Source organism: Aptenodytes patagonicus, chromosome 1 (assembly GCF_965638725.1).
Source record: "Aptenodytes patagonicus chromosome 1, bAptPat1.pri.cur, whole genome shotgun sequence".
Taxonomy (NCBI): Eukaryota; Metazoa; Chordata; class Aves; order Sphenisciformes; family Spheniscidae; genus Aptenodytes; species Aptenodytes patagonicus.
In genome coordinates, this window is record NC_134949.1 from 142,399,884 (window position 1) to 142,418,665 (window position 18,782).

Sequence of the window (18,782 nt, forward strand, 5' to 3'; positions counted from 1 at the left end):
GGAAGAAATTCTTCACTATGAGGGTGGTGAAGCACTGGAAGAGGTTGCCCAGAAAGGTGGTGGATGCCCCATCCCTGGAAACATTCAAGGTGAGGTTGGAGGGGGCTCTGAGCAACCTGATCTAGTTGAAGATGTCCCTGCTCACAGCAGGGGGTTTGGACTAGATGACCTTTAGAGGTCCCTTCCAACCCAAACTATTCTATGATATGATGATGATGATATATACATACATACAGTTTTAGCATAGCACTGTCATGTTCTTAATCTATAAAACAGCCTGACTGAAATCAGATGTTTTGGATTGACCGTGTCAGGGATCTTCATGATTTTTAGATACTAAGTACATTCTTGGAGTATAAAAACATAAAATGTTGTAAAATAACTCATACTTGACATCCAAAGGGTACACATGGCTTTGGAGTTGGAACCATTGATTTCAAACCAGTGCTCATACTGAGTGAATATATTTATTATTAAATGCAGAGAAGATAATGGTTGATAAACTATTATACAGATAAAGTGCTATTCCAAATGCAGCAAGTGTCAATATTGATGCGATTTTGGAGGTTTCAGTTACTATTATAATGAGGGTAGGAACATGAATAATAGAGATTCATAGAACATCTGTGACCATAAAGTATAATCATAATACATATCTGATAAAGGATTACTTGAAAAAGACCCAGGAAAAAAGATTTATATATTATGTAGACTTCATCTGCTATAGATAAGAGCTTTTAAAATGTTTTCACAACATTTTTGTTCAAAAAATTTGAGCAGGACTAAGATGTCCTCCTGAGGAAAACATCTCTAATGACATTGCAGGAGAAATCTCTGCCAGGTTTAATACAGGAATTAAATAAAAAGGTTCATTTTAAATATAAAGACAAGAGCAGCCTTTTCCTTCTTTCTTCTTGGAGGATCGTATTCAGTTAGAACTGGGCAATGACATCTTTATAGGAAGTCTTTAATGTTTGATAGACAAACAAAGACAAAATTATAAGTGTAAACAGTTTAGCACAGAAGTCACGGCTTTCCTCCCTTCTCTCACTTTTTGCTAAAGTAGCTTGAAACTCTTCTGGGCAGGACTGTGCAGCCCTCCAAGAGGCTAGCCGTGGGGGTTTGAGGAAAATACACAGTAGATTTTTAAAGCTATTTTCTCTGTTTCTTCAGGTCAAATCCTCTTCTCTGTTCTACTTGCGATTCCTAGTGATATTATGAGACTTGGGTACTCATAGGCAAAATGAATTTGAGCTAATAATACTTGTATCAACTGTGCAATGACTCATACAATAAATATATTATTTCACGGAGAGGTTTGCCTTGGTTGGTATTGCAGCACAGTTCAGCACAATCTTTCCTAGAAAACGCCTCATAATCATCAATTATTGGAGAAAAATAATATAGCACTATTCCTGACACCCAGTGGTACTCACCAGCACAATCAAATCCATTTCCCCGGTAGCCCTGTTTACATTTGCATTTGAAGGATCCTTCGGTGTTGAGGCACTCTGCATGGAGGTTACACCTGTGTGTATTTGTCACGCATTCATTTACATCTAGGGAAAGATATAAATGCTTTAGTGAAAACTGCGTTGAAACCCAAGCTTCGTGACAGCCTGTTTGTGCTGGCCATCTGTTTCCAGGTATTGTAATCACTAGTGTTAGACCAAGACAGTCCAGAGACCATCGGAGGCGGAAGAATTCACACTAACATCAGCTCCAACTGCACAACTACTGGGATGTGCATCCATGGAAAATGTAGAGCATCCCAGTGAATACAAAGTGAATAGAGTGATTTTCTGACTGAGAACAGGATTCAAACTACAGGTTGTACACACTGTTCTATTAACAAAAAGCAAAAGGCACCAAGAGAATGTGTGACATCAATTAAAAAACAATTCACCAAATCTTTCTCATTCTTTCATTCACTCTATAAGAAATGCAATGGAAAGTAACCCTGAGCATGCCAAGATGGTGAGATCTTCTATCTACCTCTAAGATTCCAGCATCCATATGATACTGTATGACAAAAGTATAATCAGGAAAAATTCAGTAGAAAATACTAAGTTGAACTGACAGCAAAATGTACAGGCATCAAGAGTAACTGATTTTGTTCTCCTTTTCCCTTATTTTGCTACATCACAAAGATGTTTCTGATTTCTCCCACATGAGGGAGCCAAGTTGTTGCACAAATTTTTGCACCACTTGCATTTTATCTAGATTGCTTCATTTTTAGCAGCTGACAGGTTCTCTCATAATGTAAATCAGCTAGGAGACAGTAACAGGAAGACTGACTCAAAAATATAGTATGTCCGAGAGTGAGATTCAGGTTTGCAGATAAAATCCTGACTACTGAGACCTCTCTAGTTTTTCCCCCATGCACATATATTGTATGAAAAAAGTAAGTATGTTTTCCGCTTTAAGACTCTCAGGGTTTGCATACAGCAGGAAATGCAAACCTGAGTCTCCAAAACTTGCCTTATGATCTCCCTCCCACTCCTAACTCCCAATACCAAGCAAATATAAACAAAAGCCATGAATTCTCTTTTGTATGCACTTCTCGTAGTAGTTCCAACCCTTCCAGGCCCTCGTGTAGTCAACTGCTTGAACAATACTGCTGCAGTGCCTGCCGCAGTCACTTAGACGTTGTTGTTCTTCCACCGTTCAGCTAATGGATTGAAACAGGAGTAAAGGTGTTTTGACATTTGTTTTAACACCTGGGCATGTTAAGATAACTTTTTGCCTGTATTTGTTTTTGTTTGGGAGAAACTTGGGCATGTAAGAGAGACCTTAAAAGTAATTAAAACCTGCTATTTTTATACTTTTTTTTGAAGTTCTGTACTGTCCATCCAAACAACTGTTTTTACAGTCATGAAAGCACTTGGTTCACATTCTTCATTAACAACACCCAAAAAAAGGAAAAAAAAGATTGTGGGACTGCTTGTTCGTCACAGGTTGAAAGCCAAGAGGACAAAAAATGGCTTTTTAACTAAACCTGTACCAGAATTAGCACTTCTTTGAAGTCAGCTGTTGCTAACGTACTAGAAGCCCTTGCACATCTTGACTTGGTACAATGAGGCAATTTAATTTGCAAGTGCCAGTGATGAGGTTTTTCATAAAGCCACAGAGAAAACCCAGAGAAAAGTTTGAAGTGTCACCAAGAATATTCTTAGTGACATCTTTTATCCATTTCTGAGGCGGTATCCCCAGACTAGGCCAACGTGCTTCAGGCAATGACAGGAAAGATGCACAGTGTGGGAATGAAAAAGAACGAAGAAGGAAAATTCATGGGCTAAATCTTACCTACACAGTCATAATGGCCGCTGATGTATTTCAGTTCATAACCAAGCTGGCACTTGCAGTAGTAGCTTCCAAATGTGTTGACACATCTGCGGTTGTAAGAGCAGACAGCTTTGCCAATGGAGCATTCATCGATATCTAGAGCAGGAGAAGGGATGCTGGTCAGATCCATGAGAAAGTAAACCAGGAAAGCAAGAACTAGTTGGGATTTGCACAGGAATAGTTTGGTCTTGGCTATCACAAGTTGTTTAATAAAAAAGTCCTATAATTTCACACTTGGGGATGGCTTTTGCATGCAGTAATATGAATGGAGCCGCAAAATGGGAACTAACTTTATGGAAGATTTTGAGACCTGGCATGGTAAAAGAAAGGGTAACTGGTAGTGGGGATTCTCCACACTGGGGACAATGATTTGCCCTCAGGTCATGGAGCAGGGTCAGGAGGAACTCCACAAATTCCATTATTTCCCTGAGAAAGGAAATGTCAGAGAATAGTTTAAGAGAAAGCCCCAGAAGCAGGAAACTGAGAGCAGCAACAGCTCTTTCTACTGAATCTCTGCACCTCCCCTTGCTGGGCTAAGTCAAGACACAGCAGGGAGAGAGCTTCCAGACTGCGAGTGGTCTGCCAAGCAAGGTAGATGACAGGGACAGATGTTTTGAAGAGAGAAGAAGGCAGCTTTGTATGGGAGGAGCCTAAGAACATTATTCAACAACCATTGTAATTAAATGTTACTAATTTGATTTGTTTTGTTGTAATGTCAAATTAAAATAGCGCAAATTATGATATTTGGCATTTGTCCTTCCCTATCACATTTTAGCACATAGCAGTGACTTTGCACGTAATTCATCGTGCCATGCTGCTGCCCTTTACAGCTTAGAACTGCTGTGAAGTGCTACTGGACCCCACATTCGTCTTTTTATCATTTCTACATTCTTCTACAGTGCTTAGGTGATCAAAGGAAAGTGGACAACAACAGAAAAATATTTAAACAAACTCATAGTCAAAAAATCCTTCTTTCTGCCCACGCTACACATTTCTGATTATGGTCTCTGTTCCCTAGCCTCCAGGGCATTCCCAGACCTCTCAAGGTTCCCAGTGCCTCTGCCAGGACCAGGGTCTGTCACAAGCTAAAGGGCAAGCCTGCTGCACTTGATCCTAGCATGAAGTTTATGTCTGCAATGAACACTGAAGACTCACCGTACTCTTAGAAACAACAGGTTTAGGTTTAATTAAAATTTTTTATCTATGATTGTTATTTTTTTCTTTCACCTATGTATATGTAGAAGAGGAAAAGTGAAACACATTAATGTGCTGTTTTGCTCTGCAGGTCCAGTAATAATGCAGCTTCTTAGAAGGATTAAGCTAAGACTAATAGCTAGGGATCTTCAAACGTTTACCTGTTTATAGTGTTTCTGTGACTAATACCAGACTATTAGAGTATCTTATAATCTATTAAGCATTATGCTATATGGCAGGATGTTACTCTCTCTCTCATTTTATAGATGGAGAACTGGTGACAGAAAAACAGTGACATACCACAAGTCATGCAGAAAGAAGGGGTCTGATATTTCCAACCACTGGACATACCTTTTTGTCTATTTTATCTTGTCATATGTATCAGCATTCTTCCAAATCCATTTGAGCAGGCAAGGTAAATACAAATGAATTCAATATAAAAGAATAAAAGGAGTTGCCTGAATAATTCAGTAAGAGATTTAAGAGAACCACTCATCTTGTCTATTGTATTTAAGTACATATGTCTACAATGTTCACCTTCAAATAGCTTTTAAATAATTCAAACATGTTAACTGTGACTGGTAGTAGTCTGAAAGCCTTGCTGATTACTCAAAGCAGGTAATTTCCAATTACAAACTGATTTCATTTGAAAGAAAGAAATAGCATTCTCATGTCGGAGTGTTTATAGTTTGGAAGTTGAGCCAAGTATCCATATGGGTTTATCTGATAGCTCCTAAAAGTGATAAAGTAGTCCCAGGCCATACAACCTTCATATGTGACTTGATATTACAGCCATGTGTTAAGGAGAACAATTCATATAGTAACTGTCCTTCTACACGGCAGTGTCTTTTGGTCGATGCATTTATTTAATCTTTTGTTTGAAATGTTAAGTATAATATTGTTTTGGCCATTGCAGCTAAAATTCATTCTTTATGTTTGAATGTTAAACCTCTCAACATCTAAAACATTCTTTAAGCTGTAGAAATCATTCAACCAGTATGTATTGGTAAGCAGCATCAGAAATGGATTAGCTACTGTTATTCTTCTTTGCCTGTAAGGTATCATGTCCAAGCTGCCCTTTATGATCTGAAGAACATGCACCACTGTGACAGAAAGAATGTAAAAATATGTGAAGTCATCAATGTCATTAGGTATGTTGCTAAAGGCATTTTAGTAAATACCACTTGTTGCAAAAAGTTTTTTCTCAGAATCACAGAATGGTTGAGGTTGGAAGGGACCTCTAGAGGTCATCTGGTCCAACCACCTCAAGCAGGGACACCTACAGACTGTTGGCCAGGACCATGTCAAAAAGGCTTTTGAATATCTTCAAGGAGAAATTTCCATTCTCTATCTTCCGTTCTGTTTTGGGCAGCTCTGGGAAATAAAATATTTCCCAGCCGCAATTTTCAATCTTCTATGCTTGTCTGAATGGAATGAAGATTAAAAAAAACACAAAATACAATTCCCTGGGGTTGACGAGGGGTGTTACCCATTTAGAGGCAGGTGAGACTAGGAAAGAAAGGCTAGATTGGGAAAGAGGGAAAGTAGGAAAGAAGGAAACAAAAACCATTTGCTGGATGTTTTTTTTTTTAAATTGATAATGTTCAAATGCTACAAGTTAGCATTTTACAGGAAAATGTACTTATTGATTCAAAAGGACAACTTGCATTTCAAGAATTAGCTAAAGCTATTGTAAAGAAGAAACCTGGAACTGAAAATTCTTTGGTTTTTTTCACATATGAAGCTCTGCTACTGGTCCTATTTTAAAATGAAACGGCATAAAGTATGTACAAAGCAGTATTTCCCTTAAATTTAAAACAAAGAACGTCTGGTCTGAAAAATGAACACTTTCATAGCCTTTCAGGTTTGTCTGTGATGAACAGCAACAAGAACATTCCAGCTTTCAGAAAGATGCCCAGGCAGCCCCTGGACCTGATTTATCAGGGCACAGCCCTGCAGACGCTGGGGTCAGACGCGGCTCCCAGCTCACAGCCCTGCTCCTGCTGCTCCCTGACACGCACTTCACTGCCCCTTCTTCTCTAGCTGTTGGAGCGGTCCCTGCTTTGGAGGGTTTGTTTCACACCTATTGGGTTTTGAAAGGAGCTCATTTAGCTTCGATATTGAAACGGGTACCATTTCAGCATTGGATTGCAATGCTGTAGCACTGCTTTGTCAGATGACAATGTAAAATGGTATCACAGAACAGTACCAAGTGTTGTAAGTAATGCTTTCTTCATCACACAGGAAACCCCCAGGTAAATTGGTGTTGAGGCTTCTGGAGAAAAATCTGGAAGCTTGTATTGTGGGTTATCACAATAAAAGAAAAACGCACCCAAACACCCCCCCCAAATCCTATAATGCATTATGTCAGTAGGACAGCTTCCTGCAGGCAAAACACTGTAGACCTCAGAGCAATAGGGAGAAACTGAATCTGTTGATGACTCCAAATTATGTCAAAACATTTAATTATTTATTGGGGATGGGACTCGCCCAAAAAATGACATGGCCAACATTATGAGAACAGTTTTTAAAAAAAGCATGCAAGCTTTACATCACACTGCGAGTAACAAGAAGCATTATTCAAGCCAGTGAGGAGAGCTAACTACTTATTAACCTTTTCCCAGACTCTTAAATTTTTCGGGATCCTATAGAAAAGAAGCTGAGAGTGAGTTCTCTAACCATACCAATGCATGTCCTTCCATTCGGTCCCAACTGAAGGCCACCTGATGGACAAAGGCACTGTATCTCCCCTTTGACTTCTTCACATCCATATTGGCAATTCACCATGGCACATGTCCTAGAACCTGAAAACAGTATTTAAAATAACAAAAAGAGCAAAAATCTAGGCTGGGATCACACACTTAAAATTAAGTTAGATCTGGATGAATGCAGAAAATTAATCACAACAACAAAATTCCACTCATCATTAATCAAGATATTTATACATTAACACATTAGTAATACAATTCAGGAGTCCATGAGATGGATCTTAAATTCCCCCCTCCTTCACTTTGTTCTTTCCTTATTTGTCCTTATTCATCCTTTTTTCTCTGCTCCCATTTCTGTGACTTCTTACTACTACCTTTTAGATTCAGAGACAGGACTGCTCAAAGTAGAAAAAATGTTTTTTTATATTTTCCATTGCAATAGTTTTACCATACAGAAAACTGTTATTCAGTAGTGAGTTGTATTTATTGCTTGTCATTAAACGTGCTTCTAGTATAGAATTTGATTTTAAAAAAATATTTAGCCTGATGGACTTAAAAACTGCCCTTCAGTTTGACCCTTCATGGAACAGATACTTGAATCTAACGAGGCGCTAACCAGAACACAAGTTCTGGCTGCCATAGGTTTGTTAGGAGTGTGAAATATTGGAGATGACTTTGATTAGCCTCTAAAGAGAAACATAGGGGTGTAGATCTTGTCTGAGAGACCTATGAGAGGCTAGAAAAGTAGGAGAAATGTATTAAATACGTAGGGAGATATTTCTAAAATCCTGAAGGTACCCAGGAAGCGTTAGCGTTATGATGCCAGGGAGAGAAGTAGTATTTGGAAGTGTTTACTGGAAGAGACTGAGGTGTGTGCAAAGAAAGTATTTCTGGCTACTTCACTCTAGTTGCGTTCAGGGAACCAGCACTGTATATAGGTTCTTCGTCAGTGGAAAGCCTGGAACAGTTGTCAATTTATTTGAGACAGAAACTGACTGCAAGAACTTGAAAGTAGCTCACCACTTAGGTAGAAAATTATATGAATTTTATTTTAAAATGCAATGTGTTTATTGTCAGAGGTACTAGCACTTTCAGAACGGTGTATAATAGAGTGTGTAGAAAAGACAATGATGTGTGCAGGTGCTTATATAACTACAGCCATATTATTCGATGTGAATATAAAATATGCATATTAGTTCTGTGTGCCATTAAAATTAATCTGTTTAATCTGTGATAAAATTATTTTTCTTAGACTGGTTTGTTTAGACTTTGTGGCCAAGTAATAAATATTCAAGGCCAAGAATTCACTGTATTTGCAAATGCGTTTTACTTGCATATGAATGAGAACATACAGGAGGTAAGAGTTAAAAAAAGATGGACTGTAAATCATAATACTTTGTCACATCATCTACTTCCTAAGTGGTAATGAAGAAACTTACTAAACGTTATTCTTCTCTAATTGGTAATTGTCCATTTTTTTTTCTCTTTTGTTTGAAGGTCCTATTCCTGGCTTTGGTTAGACATAATACTGGCTTAGAGGAACAGCTAATCAGCTCTAGTATAGTAATTCCTGCAGACTTTAGGTGTTTTTGTGTTAGATACTAACCTATTATCTATTTTAAGCAATGGTTCTCTGTGGCCCAAAGCCACATTTTTTCTGATACCCATCTTCCACCTCCACAGTCCCTTGGCGTGGTTGCAGATAAGCCTGACTGCTCAGACTAGGTGGACTTCATCTTGCTAAGGAGACTTACATCATGGAGAATTTGATTCAAAAGGAGCAACATTATGCTCAAAATGTTTGCCTGAATAAAATGATGAGTATTCTAGAGTTGGTTAAATAACCTGGCATTTTATCTGAGCACAAGCTTAAATTAGCATCAAGTGAAGTGGGAGGCTAGTAGACTTAACCAAGAGTAATGTCTACTTGAGTAAAGAGTTTACTACTTCATTTCATAATCATAGTTTCTGCTTAAGAAAATAAAGACTCTTCGGAACTGGAAGGTGGCAGATGGGTTGGGTTAATGAAGCACAAGCTGGATGAACATTTTTTGCCTTCTTCACTAGAGCTGTGAAGAATGAAAACTTCCCTTCTGTGGGAAACCTGGTTTTCCCCCTGAAGTTTGGTTTCATTCTGTGTCAGTGTTTGTCGGGGTTCCACTGAGAAATAATGTTTCCGTGTGCCAAAGTGAAATGCAAGCTCCAGGGCTCACAGCTGCTCAGGCAATTTTTTCATATATACTCGACACTGGCCACTACTGCTGCTGAGCAATTCAGGGTTTTGTGCTGGCTTAAGCAAGAGATGGCGCAACTGCGCATTTGGTACAAATTTGGTGCAAATGCAGAGCTTCTTAAATCAGGAAACCAGTCCTGAACTAAGGCTGGCTTAAAGCTAATCCAGCAGAAATGGTTAGTAACAACCTGGATTTAGTTTTCTGCCTTGGTTCAGAAGTGTGGCTGCAGCAAGCGTTTGTGCTCAGAGGAGCAGGAGCGAGGGATGGATGGGACAAAGCTGCTGCTGGGCTCAAAAGATAGTTTCTTTTGACTGTAGTTCTGGCTTCTGCCAACTTCAGCTGTCTGTAAGACAGTGGCCTTACTGAAAACTGCTCGGTGTACGATGTCAGCAGATACACAAATTAACTTGGAAGAAACAGAAGGAATACATATCCATTTCTCAGGGATCTCAGGGCCCTGCAGCTGTTGTCTGCCGGTGATACCCACCATGATTAGTAACACAGAGGCACAACCCTGAGCTGCGCTGCAGGGAAGGGAAATGCTCCAAAAGCTCTGGCCCCAGGCACCTTTCGCAGCAATTTCGGTCTCCCTACCACAAGAGAGAGAGTAGGAGGTCTGGCTTTTCTGCCTGCCCTAGAGCTGCAGACCCTGCATTCCTGCACGTGTTTGCTAAGGCTGGGTATTTTTCCAGTTATCCCAAAACTGACAGCAAACTCGCCAGATGGACACCCTGCCTGGTGAATGGTTGTCTCCAAGATCAAAGCCTTTCCGAGTTTATGGTTCTCTGTCATATCCATGTGAAGGATTGTGCTGCACCCCATACAGCTAGGTCCATTGCTTTAGGAGAGACCTCTCAAGCAGATTGTTCCACTGCTGACACCAACTAGCTTCCTTGTCCAACTAATGCATCTGTTTCAGTCCCGTGGACTCCAGAAAGGGTAGTCACCATGTTACCTGCGGTTTTGTGAAATTCAAAGCCAAAATACCTGTATGGAACAGCTCAGGTGAAGGAAAAAAAGTATTTTCTACAAACAAAACAGTGTCACTGAAAAATAAGAAGCTTCCTCAGGTCTGAAAAATCAGGTTGGCTAAGAAAGCAGAATACTTCCCACTACATTGCTGGCTTAAAGACAAAGAAAATAGGTAGAAATACAGTTTAGATAAGCCTTAGCTCCGTGAACAAATGTTTGCAAGAAGCTGGCGGCAAGTGTGGGAAGCATATCAACACTCAGAGACAATAAATGAGTCAGGGAACACACAAAGGTAAAGCAAGGAGTAATGGCATGAAATTCAGCACAGTAAAAAGTAGTCTATATTGGTGCTTTGCTTGGATAGATTCATTCATCCTTATTCAACAGATGAACTGGCAGGACTATACACCAAGGTTATGCCAGCTGTCCTTCATCTGAAGTAACGCTATCAAAGATTTTTACTTCTAGCAGGACAAAAATTCCTCTGAACACCAACACACAAGTATGACCTAGTTTACTTTATCCAGATACTGCCAAATAGAAAGCCTCTTTCAGCTGCTGACAGTACCAGAGAGCTCAGGCAAAGACCCTATCCTGAATAAGCTAAATCCATTCATCACAAGAAGAAAATCTGCTGGGATCAAATGCGATTAGATGATTTTGGTGTGCCTGTCCTATCAGCTCTATTACTTACTTGCACATGTGCCATCTGGCATGAGCATGTAGCCGTTGAGACAATAGCACTTGTAGCTGCCATGTGTATTCATACATCTGTGTTCACAGGGACGTGGTTTCAGTCCACATTCGTTCAGATCTGTAGAAGTCATTGGAATGAAGTGAGTGCTGGATTTATATACGTATTCATATATATAGGTGGATAATATTGCCTAATGCCTTGAATTCCCCACAGTAAAATTGCCTGGATTGAAAATGAGCCAGCCCCTTGCAAGATGAGAGTTTAGCAGACCATCTGGCTGAAAGACTGCTAGCAAAACTAACATACACAGACCTCTACACCTGAAAAACTAACACAAACTCTGGCCACATCTGGCAGCTTGTTAGGAAGAGGTGGAGGGGTGGGGAGAGAATTGCAGTTAGTCTCTTTTCTGGGAGTTATTTTTCTGGATTTCTCTGATTCGAGCTGGAGATTTTAGCCCTCCAGTTGACCTCTGTACTAGAAAGGCAAAAACATGAGACTAAGAACAGCAAATCAGCTTGAGATAAAGTGAAACAAAGATTTTGGTTTGGTTTTTTTCTTCTGAGCTACACATTGGCACCAAGGTTATCAGTAGCAGAAATTAAATACAGTATATTAATAAGAATTATGTGACTTTAAGAATTAAAGGACAAATCTCAAAAATCTCAAAATCCTGAGAATAAAAGCATCCTAAATCCTTGTCAAAATCCAGGATTTAGAATGCTTTGCAAAAACTAAATTAATTTCAAATTCCCAATAGCTATCCTTCACAGGGAGAAAAATAGAGTCCTAAAAAGTTTAATTTGTGTGGTATAGGCAGAGCAGTGCTGACAATGGTATTGGTCCTATGATAAGGGGACAACATCTGTGCTTGTGACTTCTGTGAACTGACACCTCTCCCACTTGTATTTTGAAACCTCATTAGTAAACAGACAGAAGTCATTAACAGAGTGCACCCTCATACGCAGCCCATTCAACATGTGTTTAATGGCACTTATTACCAATAATATAATTTCAATAAAGATGCAGCTCTCCAAGCACCGAGCTTGTGCAGCTCCACTTCTAATGGGAGAAGCATCTGTTCTCATATCTATGTGCCTTGCAGACCACAGAAAAATCTCCAGACCATTCAAAACAAACTTTGTGGTGGTTATACATGTGCAGAAGTGTTTGTTACAGCTCAGTCCAGGGAAGAGAGAGAGGGTTGCATTCTATTATTTAGAGGGTCTGTTTGAAAGAGGAAAAGCTATCAGCTTGCAAATCGCACTGGATTTTTGTGCTACTGTGGCTCCACTAAATAACCAAGACTCTCATAACAAAGAAACTAGAGGGGAACAAAAGTTATTCCACGTAGACCATACATTTTCAAAAGTGCTTAGCTGCACCTATCTTGTACAATGCACAGTAATGCACAGATAGCATACACAGCTCTAAAAGAGGACCTATGGAGATAAGGCTAATTTAGCTCAGACTCAGTGGCAGACTAATACAGTCCCCTTATCTCTGTTATTTTAGTTAGCTCATGTTAAACTTGCTCAGCAGGGCATTCTGCTGTAAGGACAGACCAAGGCTACATCTTCCTGTAAATTAAAAGTGGCTCTGAGCATTCCTGGCTGCTGGAACATGACTACCTATATGGCTACACTATTGAAATAGCTCCGGGACGTTTCTGGCCTGTGCCAGCCACCACTTTACTAAAAAATTCCTGACCATGCTTCAGAAGGTAGAACAGCCCAGGGAGCTAACAGGCAACTTGCACATGTAGGTCTGTGCTTGGTGCTTCCACCAAGCCTCAGACTCTGAATCTACTACGAGCGCGCAGAACTGATCTGCTTGCGTATGGAGGGCATATCAAATCCAGCTGGAGTTACTGCACAGAAAACACCTAAAAGCTGGGGGCTTCTCTGTTGCCTTTTGGCAACATTTAAGCTGCCAAATCATTTTTCAGGTTAAACTTCTGGGTTTAGAGGCTGAAGTTGTAAGTGATACCTACATATCTGTTACACACAACCACAGCTGCTGTTTCACTTTCCTCTCTAGTGGTACTAAGGAATTGACTTATTTCCCTGCAAGCAACATCAAAAGTGCAAAAGATGGAGTTTTCTAAAATACTTAACAGTATAGCTTTATAGCATATTGTTTGAAAGATATTGTGTAATAAATGGGTTGTTTTGACTCTGAAAAATGTGAGTGTGTTTAGTATGTCAATGCAATGTTTTCAAGCAAAGGCTGCAAGTGCTTTGGAAGGTAGCAAGGATAGACCCATCCATTCGTGTGGCCTTTATGTCCTGCTTCCCTCACACACCTGCAGTTCACTCATTTGCACTGCAATAGGGTGGCACCTCTCCATGCACAGTGACCTGCTCCTTTCATCTGATCCAACACAGGGGTCTCATATATTGGAACGGGAAAAAAAAGCTGAGTTGTCACCAGTGCGTTAGCTGAAATATTTCAATGTCTAACTGCAAGTTTATGGAGGGAAAGTGGTGCATTCAAAGTTTCCGAATATGAAATCCTAAAGACTCCGAATTCTGTGTTCTCAAAAATACCAATCAGCATATGCAAACAGATGGCATTGGCCCAGGAAGCTTGAGAAATTACATGTCTAGCATATAATTGCATGTCTTTCTGATGAGAAGGTTAGTTAAGAAAGTAACATGGGTTCCTAGTTAAGAAAATAACATGGGTTCTGGATTTGACTTCTGGCTCTTCTAATAATTTCCTGTATAATCTCTCCATGCCTTAATCCTCTGACTATAAATATGACAGTTTGCCCTTGTCATCAGCCCACGGGAGATACATGATATAGGTTCAAACATCTGTGTGCTGAAGGAGGCTTAGAGCTTGTCTGGGGTGCTGGACATGCAAGAGTCTTAAACTCTAAGCTCTTCTATGTAAACAAGAAAATATCTTGCTTTACTATTTTGGTAGATGACACAACCCTTACTACAAGATAAGGAGACAGAACATCAACAGTCCGCTTTCTGGAGTAATATCCCCATGTGCACAAACCTTGATTACAGGTTTTCCCTGTAAATCCAGGGAAACATTTGCATTTGTTTGGTCCCATGCACTCGCCATACTTGCAGCCATGTCCACAGATAGCTGGGGGAGTCAGGCAGAGAAAGGAGAGAGAAAAAGAAAAAGTTAGAAATACTCTATTTGAGAACTTTTGCCCTGTTTAGTTGCCTAATAACTTGTTGCACAAGTTCAACATCCTCCATACCTCCCCCTCTAGTTTGGGCATGGTAGCTACTGATCAGCACTTTATTTCTGCTGGAGAAAAGTGACACTAGCATGGATTACACGAGTGTGTGCTTTTCCAGTTTGTAAAGGCCTGGAAAAGAAGGGGCTCCTTTTAGCTCTCTCCTTCACGCTTTTTCTGCCATGCTTACGATTCTTGCCCTTTTCCTATTTTTAAGAAGCCTATGTGAGAAGCAGCCAGCCAGCAGCTTGACTTGCTACGCTGGGCATCTGGAGTAGGAAAGAAGCAACAGCACTCCTGCAGCCACAGGAGGCACATTACCCTACAGCAGTTTTCCACTCTTGGATCTCCACACTTACAAGCAAGGAACATGTCCATCCCATGGTGGAACATCCAGAGCACATCCATCAAACAATCGGGCAACTATCCTTAGCACACACCCCAATATGTAAAATTGCATCAGGTTTACAATGACTCGAGAGGGCTGTGCTTAGCCTGGATGCATTAAAAAGTAAAAGTTTTCTAGCTCTCGGCCTTCTGGGTCATTAGTCAGAAATTAAATGTTGGCTTTTATAAGGCTTAAGGCTCCTAAAGTCAATGTGATTGTCAACATGAGGGTTATTCAGAAAAAGCAAACCAAACATGCATTTAAATCAGGACTAGCTCTGGAAAAACAGCAAAAGAGTATGCACCAGGATGCACGTCTCACTACCTTGTGTAATTAAGCTGCTATCCAAACAGTAGGAAATAGGAAAGTCAGTGTTAGTTACTATATAGTAAAATTCTTAACTAAAATTCATACTGCTGAATTCAAGTATCTTCTTTACATTTAAAGATTCGTTCAGCTCTGCAGATTAAGGCATATTTCAACACTACCCCTATCCCTGAACGCAACGTGGCACAGTGTGAGACCAGCTGAGTATTAACACTGAAGCAGAGAACACCACTGCATCTGGATTTACAGTGCAGAATTACATTATAGTTGGCTTAAAGAAATCTGCCAAAGAAAAAACTTAAAAGTTTATGAAAAATGAATTTTACTAATAAAGCACCCTATTACTTTACAACAAGACAACTTACTCCACTGGCTGATTGAAGTTACATTTGCCAGTTGTCCCTTGAGGTATTCATTTGCATCAAAACTAAGGTGCTATTAAGCAATGCATAAATATTAATAGAGGTATTAATCAGTTTTTCCTTTTTTAAATTGTCACGCTGTATATACAGAGCAGAGACTTTTTGCATCTTTCCCTTTTAGACATCAGTCTGTTGATTTTCAGCAATGAATAACCCTAAGCCTCTATTCAAATTCACCAGATATACAATGTCAAACTCTCTGGGACAACAGGTGCAACATCTGAGGAAGATTCCTAAAACATGTATTTTATGACTTTGTTGTGTTTTGCCAAGTACAGCTAGAGAGAGATTCCACATCACCTTCTCCTTGGGATCTGAAGACCTTTAACAAATTTGAAATTTCTTAAGTCATCGACTCTTCATTAAGCCAATGGTCCACAGACAAGAATGCTGGCCGGCTACCTAAGCTCAAGTCAGGTGCACCTATTGCTTGGGTTTTATTTATGTATTTAGAAAGTTAAAACATCCTGGCTCTCAGAGGCTGTGTACTCTGAAGATAAAGGATACCAACTGATAAAAAAAACACTTCAGGGGTCCCTATGCAGCATTAGAAGACACTGCATTTTTGGCACTTGACAGCTGTAACAGTATAGGCACTGACCAGAGCTGTGCAGGAGCTTAGAACAGATGGTCCCTTCTGGACCTAAGAATTTTTCAATATGTATTTTATTGTTTGGTGTTATTTACCCAAAGCTCTGCTTTTTGAGGAGATGGTCTTTCAAACGTGTTTTATTCACTCTCTCACGGAGTTAAGAGGTTTCACTCCTCAGAAGGTTTCTTTCTGTAACTTCTGGCAGACGTATATGAAATCCCTTTATTAGTTCCAAGTACACAGCCGTGGAGAGGAAACAAGCATAAAGTGTTAATGTTACCTTCGCAGTGGCCCTTGTTGTTCTTTTTCCAGCCATAACAGCAATCCAACCTAGAACCATAGCGACACACCCCAGGCTGGCTCACAGTCACCAGCTGCCCACGAGCTCTCGAGCTGTGTAAAGAAGGATAAACACTAGCTCCAGCAGGCACACACACTTTAATCCATTGCTCCATATACTCCTTTGTACATTTCCCTCATGTTTTATCCACTGTCAGGCATTTTCATTTCACCAAACCTTGGAGCATTTGACAGTATTCCCAGACAGGAATGCAAAGTTGCATTTGGTTGGAGAAACAGGGGAGATGGGAATGCTTCACCTGCAACAAGTTAACTGTGCAACATAAATCCTTTCTAATGAGAAACATGGCAAAGGCAAAAAATACAGCCAGGTCCCCTGCTAGAATGAGTCATTTTTAGTATCAGTGAAGTCAATGGGGTTGCTCCAGCTTGCGTCACATGAAGAATCTGGATTGGATGTATGATGCCATACCTGACAGCGCTATTGCTTTGGATGATGAAATACTGATTCTACAGAAAAGCAGCTTTCTGAATATCAGTTGGCCCCATAAAAGCTAGTGACTTGCAGGCTCATAGCCACTGCATACGTGCAAAATGATTGCGTAAGTGCAGACAGTCCCGTGCATTCTGGTTGCATGGGACTCCCTGACCATATAAATTAATGTTAATTTAATCTGCCAATAAGCCCAGGGGGTTCAAAGTCACTGTGCACATCAACAGCTGCAAGAGTTGGAAAACCTGCAACGTTAGTAGCAAAATTATAAACCTGACAGAAATCCACAACTGTGTCAGTCTTCTAGACATACTCTATGCTGCAACGGGTGCTGTGACTCTGGTTCTCTTCTCCCTCTGCTTGCTGTTACTCAAGTTCTGCATTACCACATGCCTGTCCCCTTTACGAAATTCTCTTCTTTATCCAAAATCCTGTGTCCCCACTGCTTTTTCCAGGCCATAATTTAAAATGCGCTTTCTTCAAAGAGTCCAAAGTGTTGTTTCTGACACAGAAAATACCTTATCTGTGAGAGCTTCATAGTAAGTGATTTGGGGTATTGAGGGGGCCAATACACAACAAACATCCCCCTGGTGGGGGGGGGAAAAAAAAAAAAAAAAAAAAAATGGAAAAGAGGCCAGCAGGCCAGGAACCATTGCATTCTTTAGTCTGATGCACAATAAAGGCATTGGTTTATCACCTTACAGCAGTGCTTTGCACATATCCTCCTGTGCTTACCTGTAAGGGTTGCACTCGTATTAGAACAGTTACTGCAAACATCACTAAGGCAAACTAGTAAAATATATGCATACACTTCAAAAATACAAGATGTTACTTCAGAGTTTTCTTTAGTAGAACCATTGGAAGGAGAAGGGAGTTCAGAGGAAATGCATAAGCTCATGTATCTGAGATACCCTGAATGAAGAGATGGTTCTCATGTCACCTGGCAAGTAAAAAGACTTCAGTGTTGGAATAAATTGTTTTGAAGTCACCCAGCCTTTGCCATCAACCCAGCGATGCAGTTTACAGGAGTACATATACCCCATCTTCAGACAGGAGAAAAAGCGCATTGAACAGCTACGACTCCTGTATGTGTGTCTATTAGAAATCAGCGCCCTGCCTCTGGATTTATAGACAATAAAATAACCTTTTTCCATTTTGTTCATCCAGAGGCTGCTGGCTTACATCACTTGCAAGTATACAAGTTAAAGAACATATGTTCTGCTTGCATGCTAGAACGTGCCCTTGAATTCACCTGCATAGTAAATGTATATTCTGCTTACAACCCAGAAAATCCCCTTGAATGCAGCTGGATAGTGCTATGACTCCCCGGAAGGTTAAAATGCCTAAAGCTTGGAGGAAGCAGGATCTCGTTACTTTCCAAAAGGTGCTCATTTTCACAGGAAGACAAACTCATTCAGTAACATTTTATTTAATAATTCACTTCAAAATCAAATAATGGAAGTGCTTTTTACAAAGTATATCTCACAAGATTTCAGTACAAACTTGTCTTAAAACTGGTAAATGTTCCATAAAACTGCAAATAAAATGAACATAGCTGAACTTTACAGATACTGCCCTGGACAAGGTCTTTCACTTGTTCTGACTTCCACAACAAGCACCAAGTTAAAGCCTACTTTCAGCAGTGGGAAAGGTCAACTAGATCATTGAGAGCCCACCTGGATCCCAAAATCTGGGAGGAAAACCAGTTTTGCCAGGTTAGTCCCTCCGACCCGTGAAGAACCACCAGGCATCAGCTCAGCTATTGCTGTCAGGAGTTCAGCATTTTGTGCAAAAGAAAGAAATTTAGAAAGAGGAGATCCTTTCAGGCAGGCAGATCCTTGCCGGGAGAATGTCACATGGACCCTCCTGGACGTTGGGGGAGAAGTAATGCAGACTGGAGGCACA

The 18,782-nt window shown here is 40.2% G+C and overlaps 1 protein-coding gene across 1 annotated transcript in view; it reads right to left on the reverse strand.

Moving 5' to 3' along the window:
- Window positions 1-18,782, reverse strand: part of EGFL6 (EGF like domain multiple 6) — a 47,111-nt gene that overhangs the window by 24,027 nt on the left and 4,302 nt on the right. The window contains exons 2-7 of the mRNA XM_076328894.1: window positions 16,365-16,477; window positions 14,163-14,255; window positions 11,148-11,267; window positions 7,224-7,343; window positions 3,307-3,441; window positions 1,437-1,559 (exon numbers count right to left, since the gene is read on the reverse strand). Coding sequence (XP_076185009.1) covers window positions 1,437-1,559; window positions 3,307-3,441; window positions 7,224-7,343; window positions 11,148-11,267; window positions 14,163-14,255; window positions 16,365-16,477 — 704 coding nt within the window. The remainder of the gene's footprint in view (window positions 1-1,436; window positions 1,560-3,306; window positions 3,442-7,223; window positions 7,344-11,147; window positions 11,268-14,162; window positions 14,256-16,364; window positions 16,478-18,782) is intronic.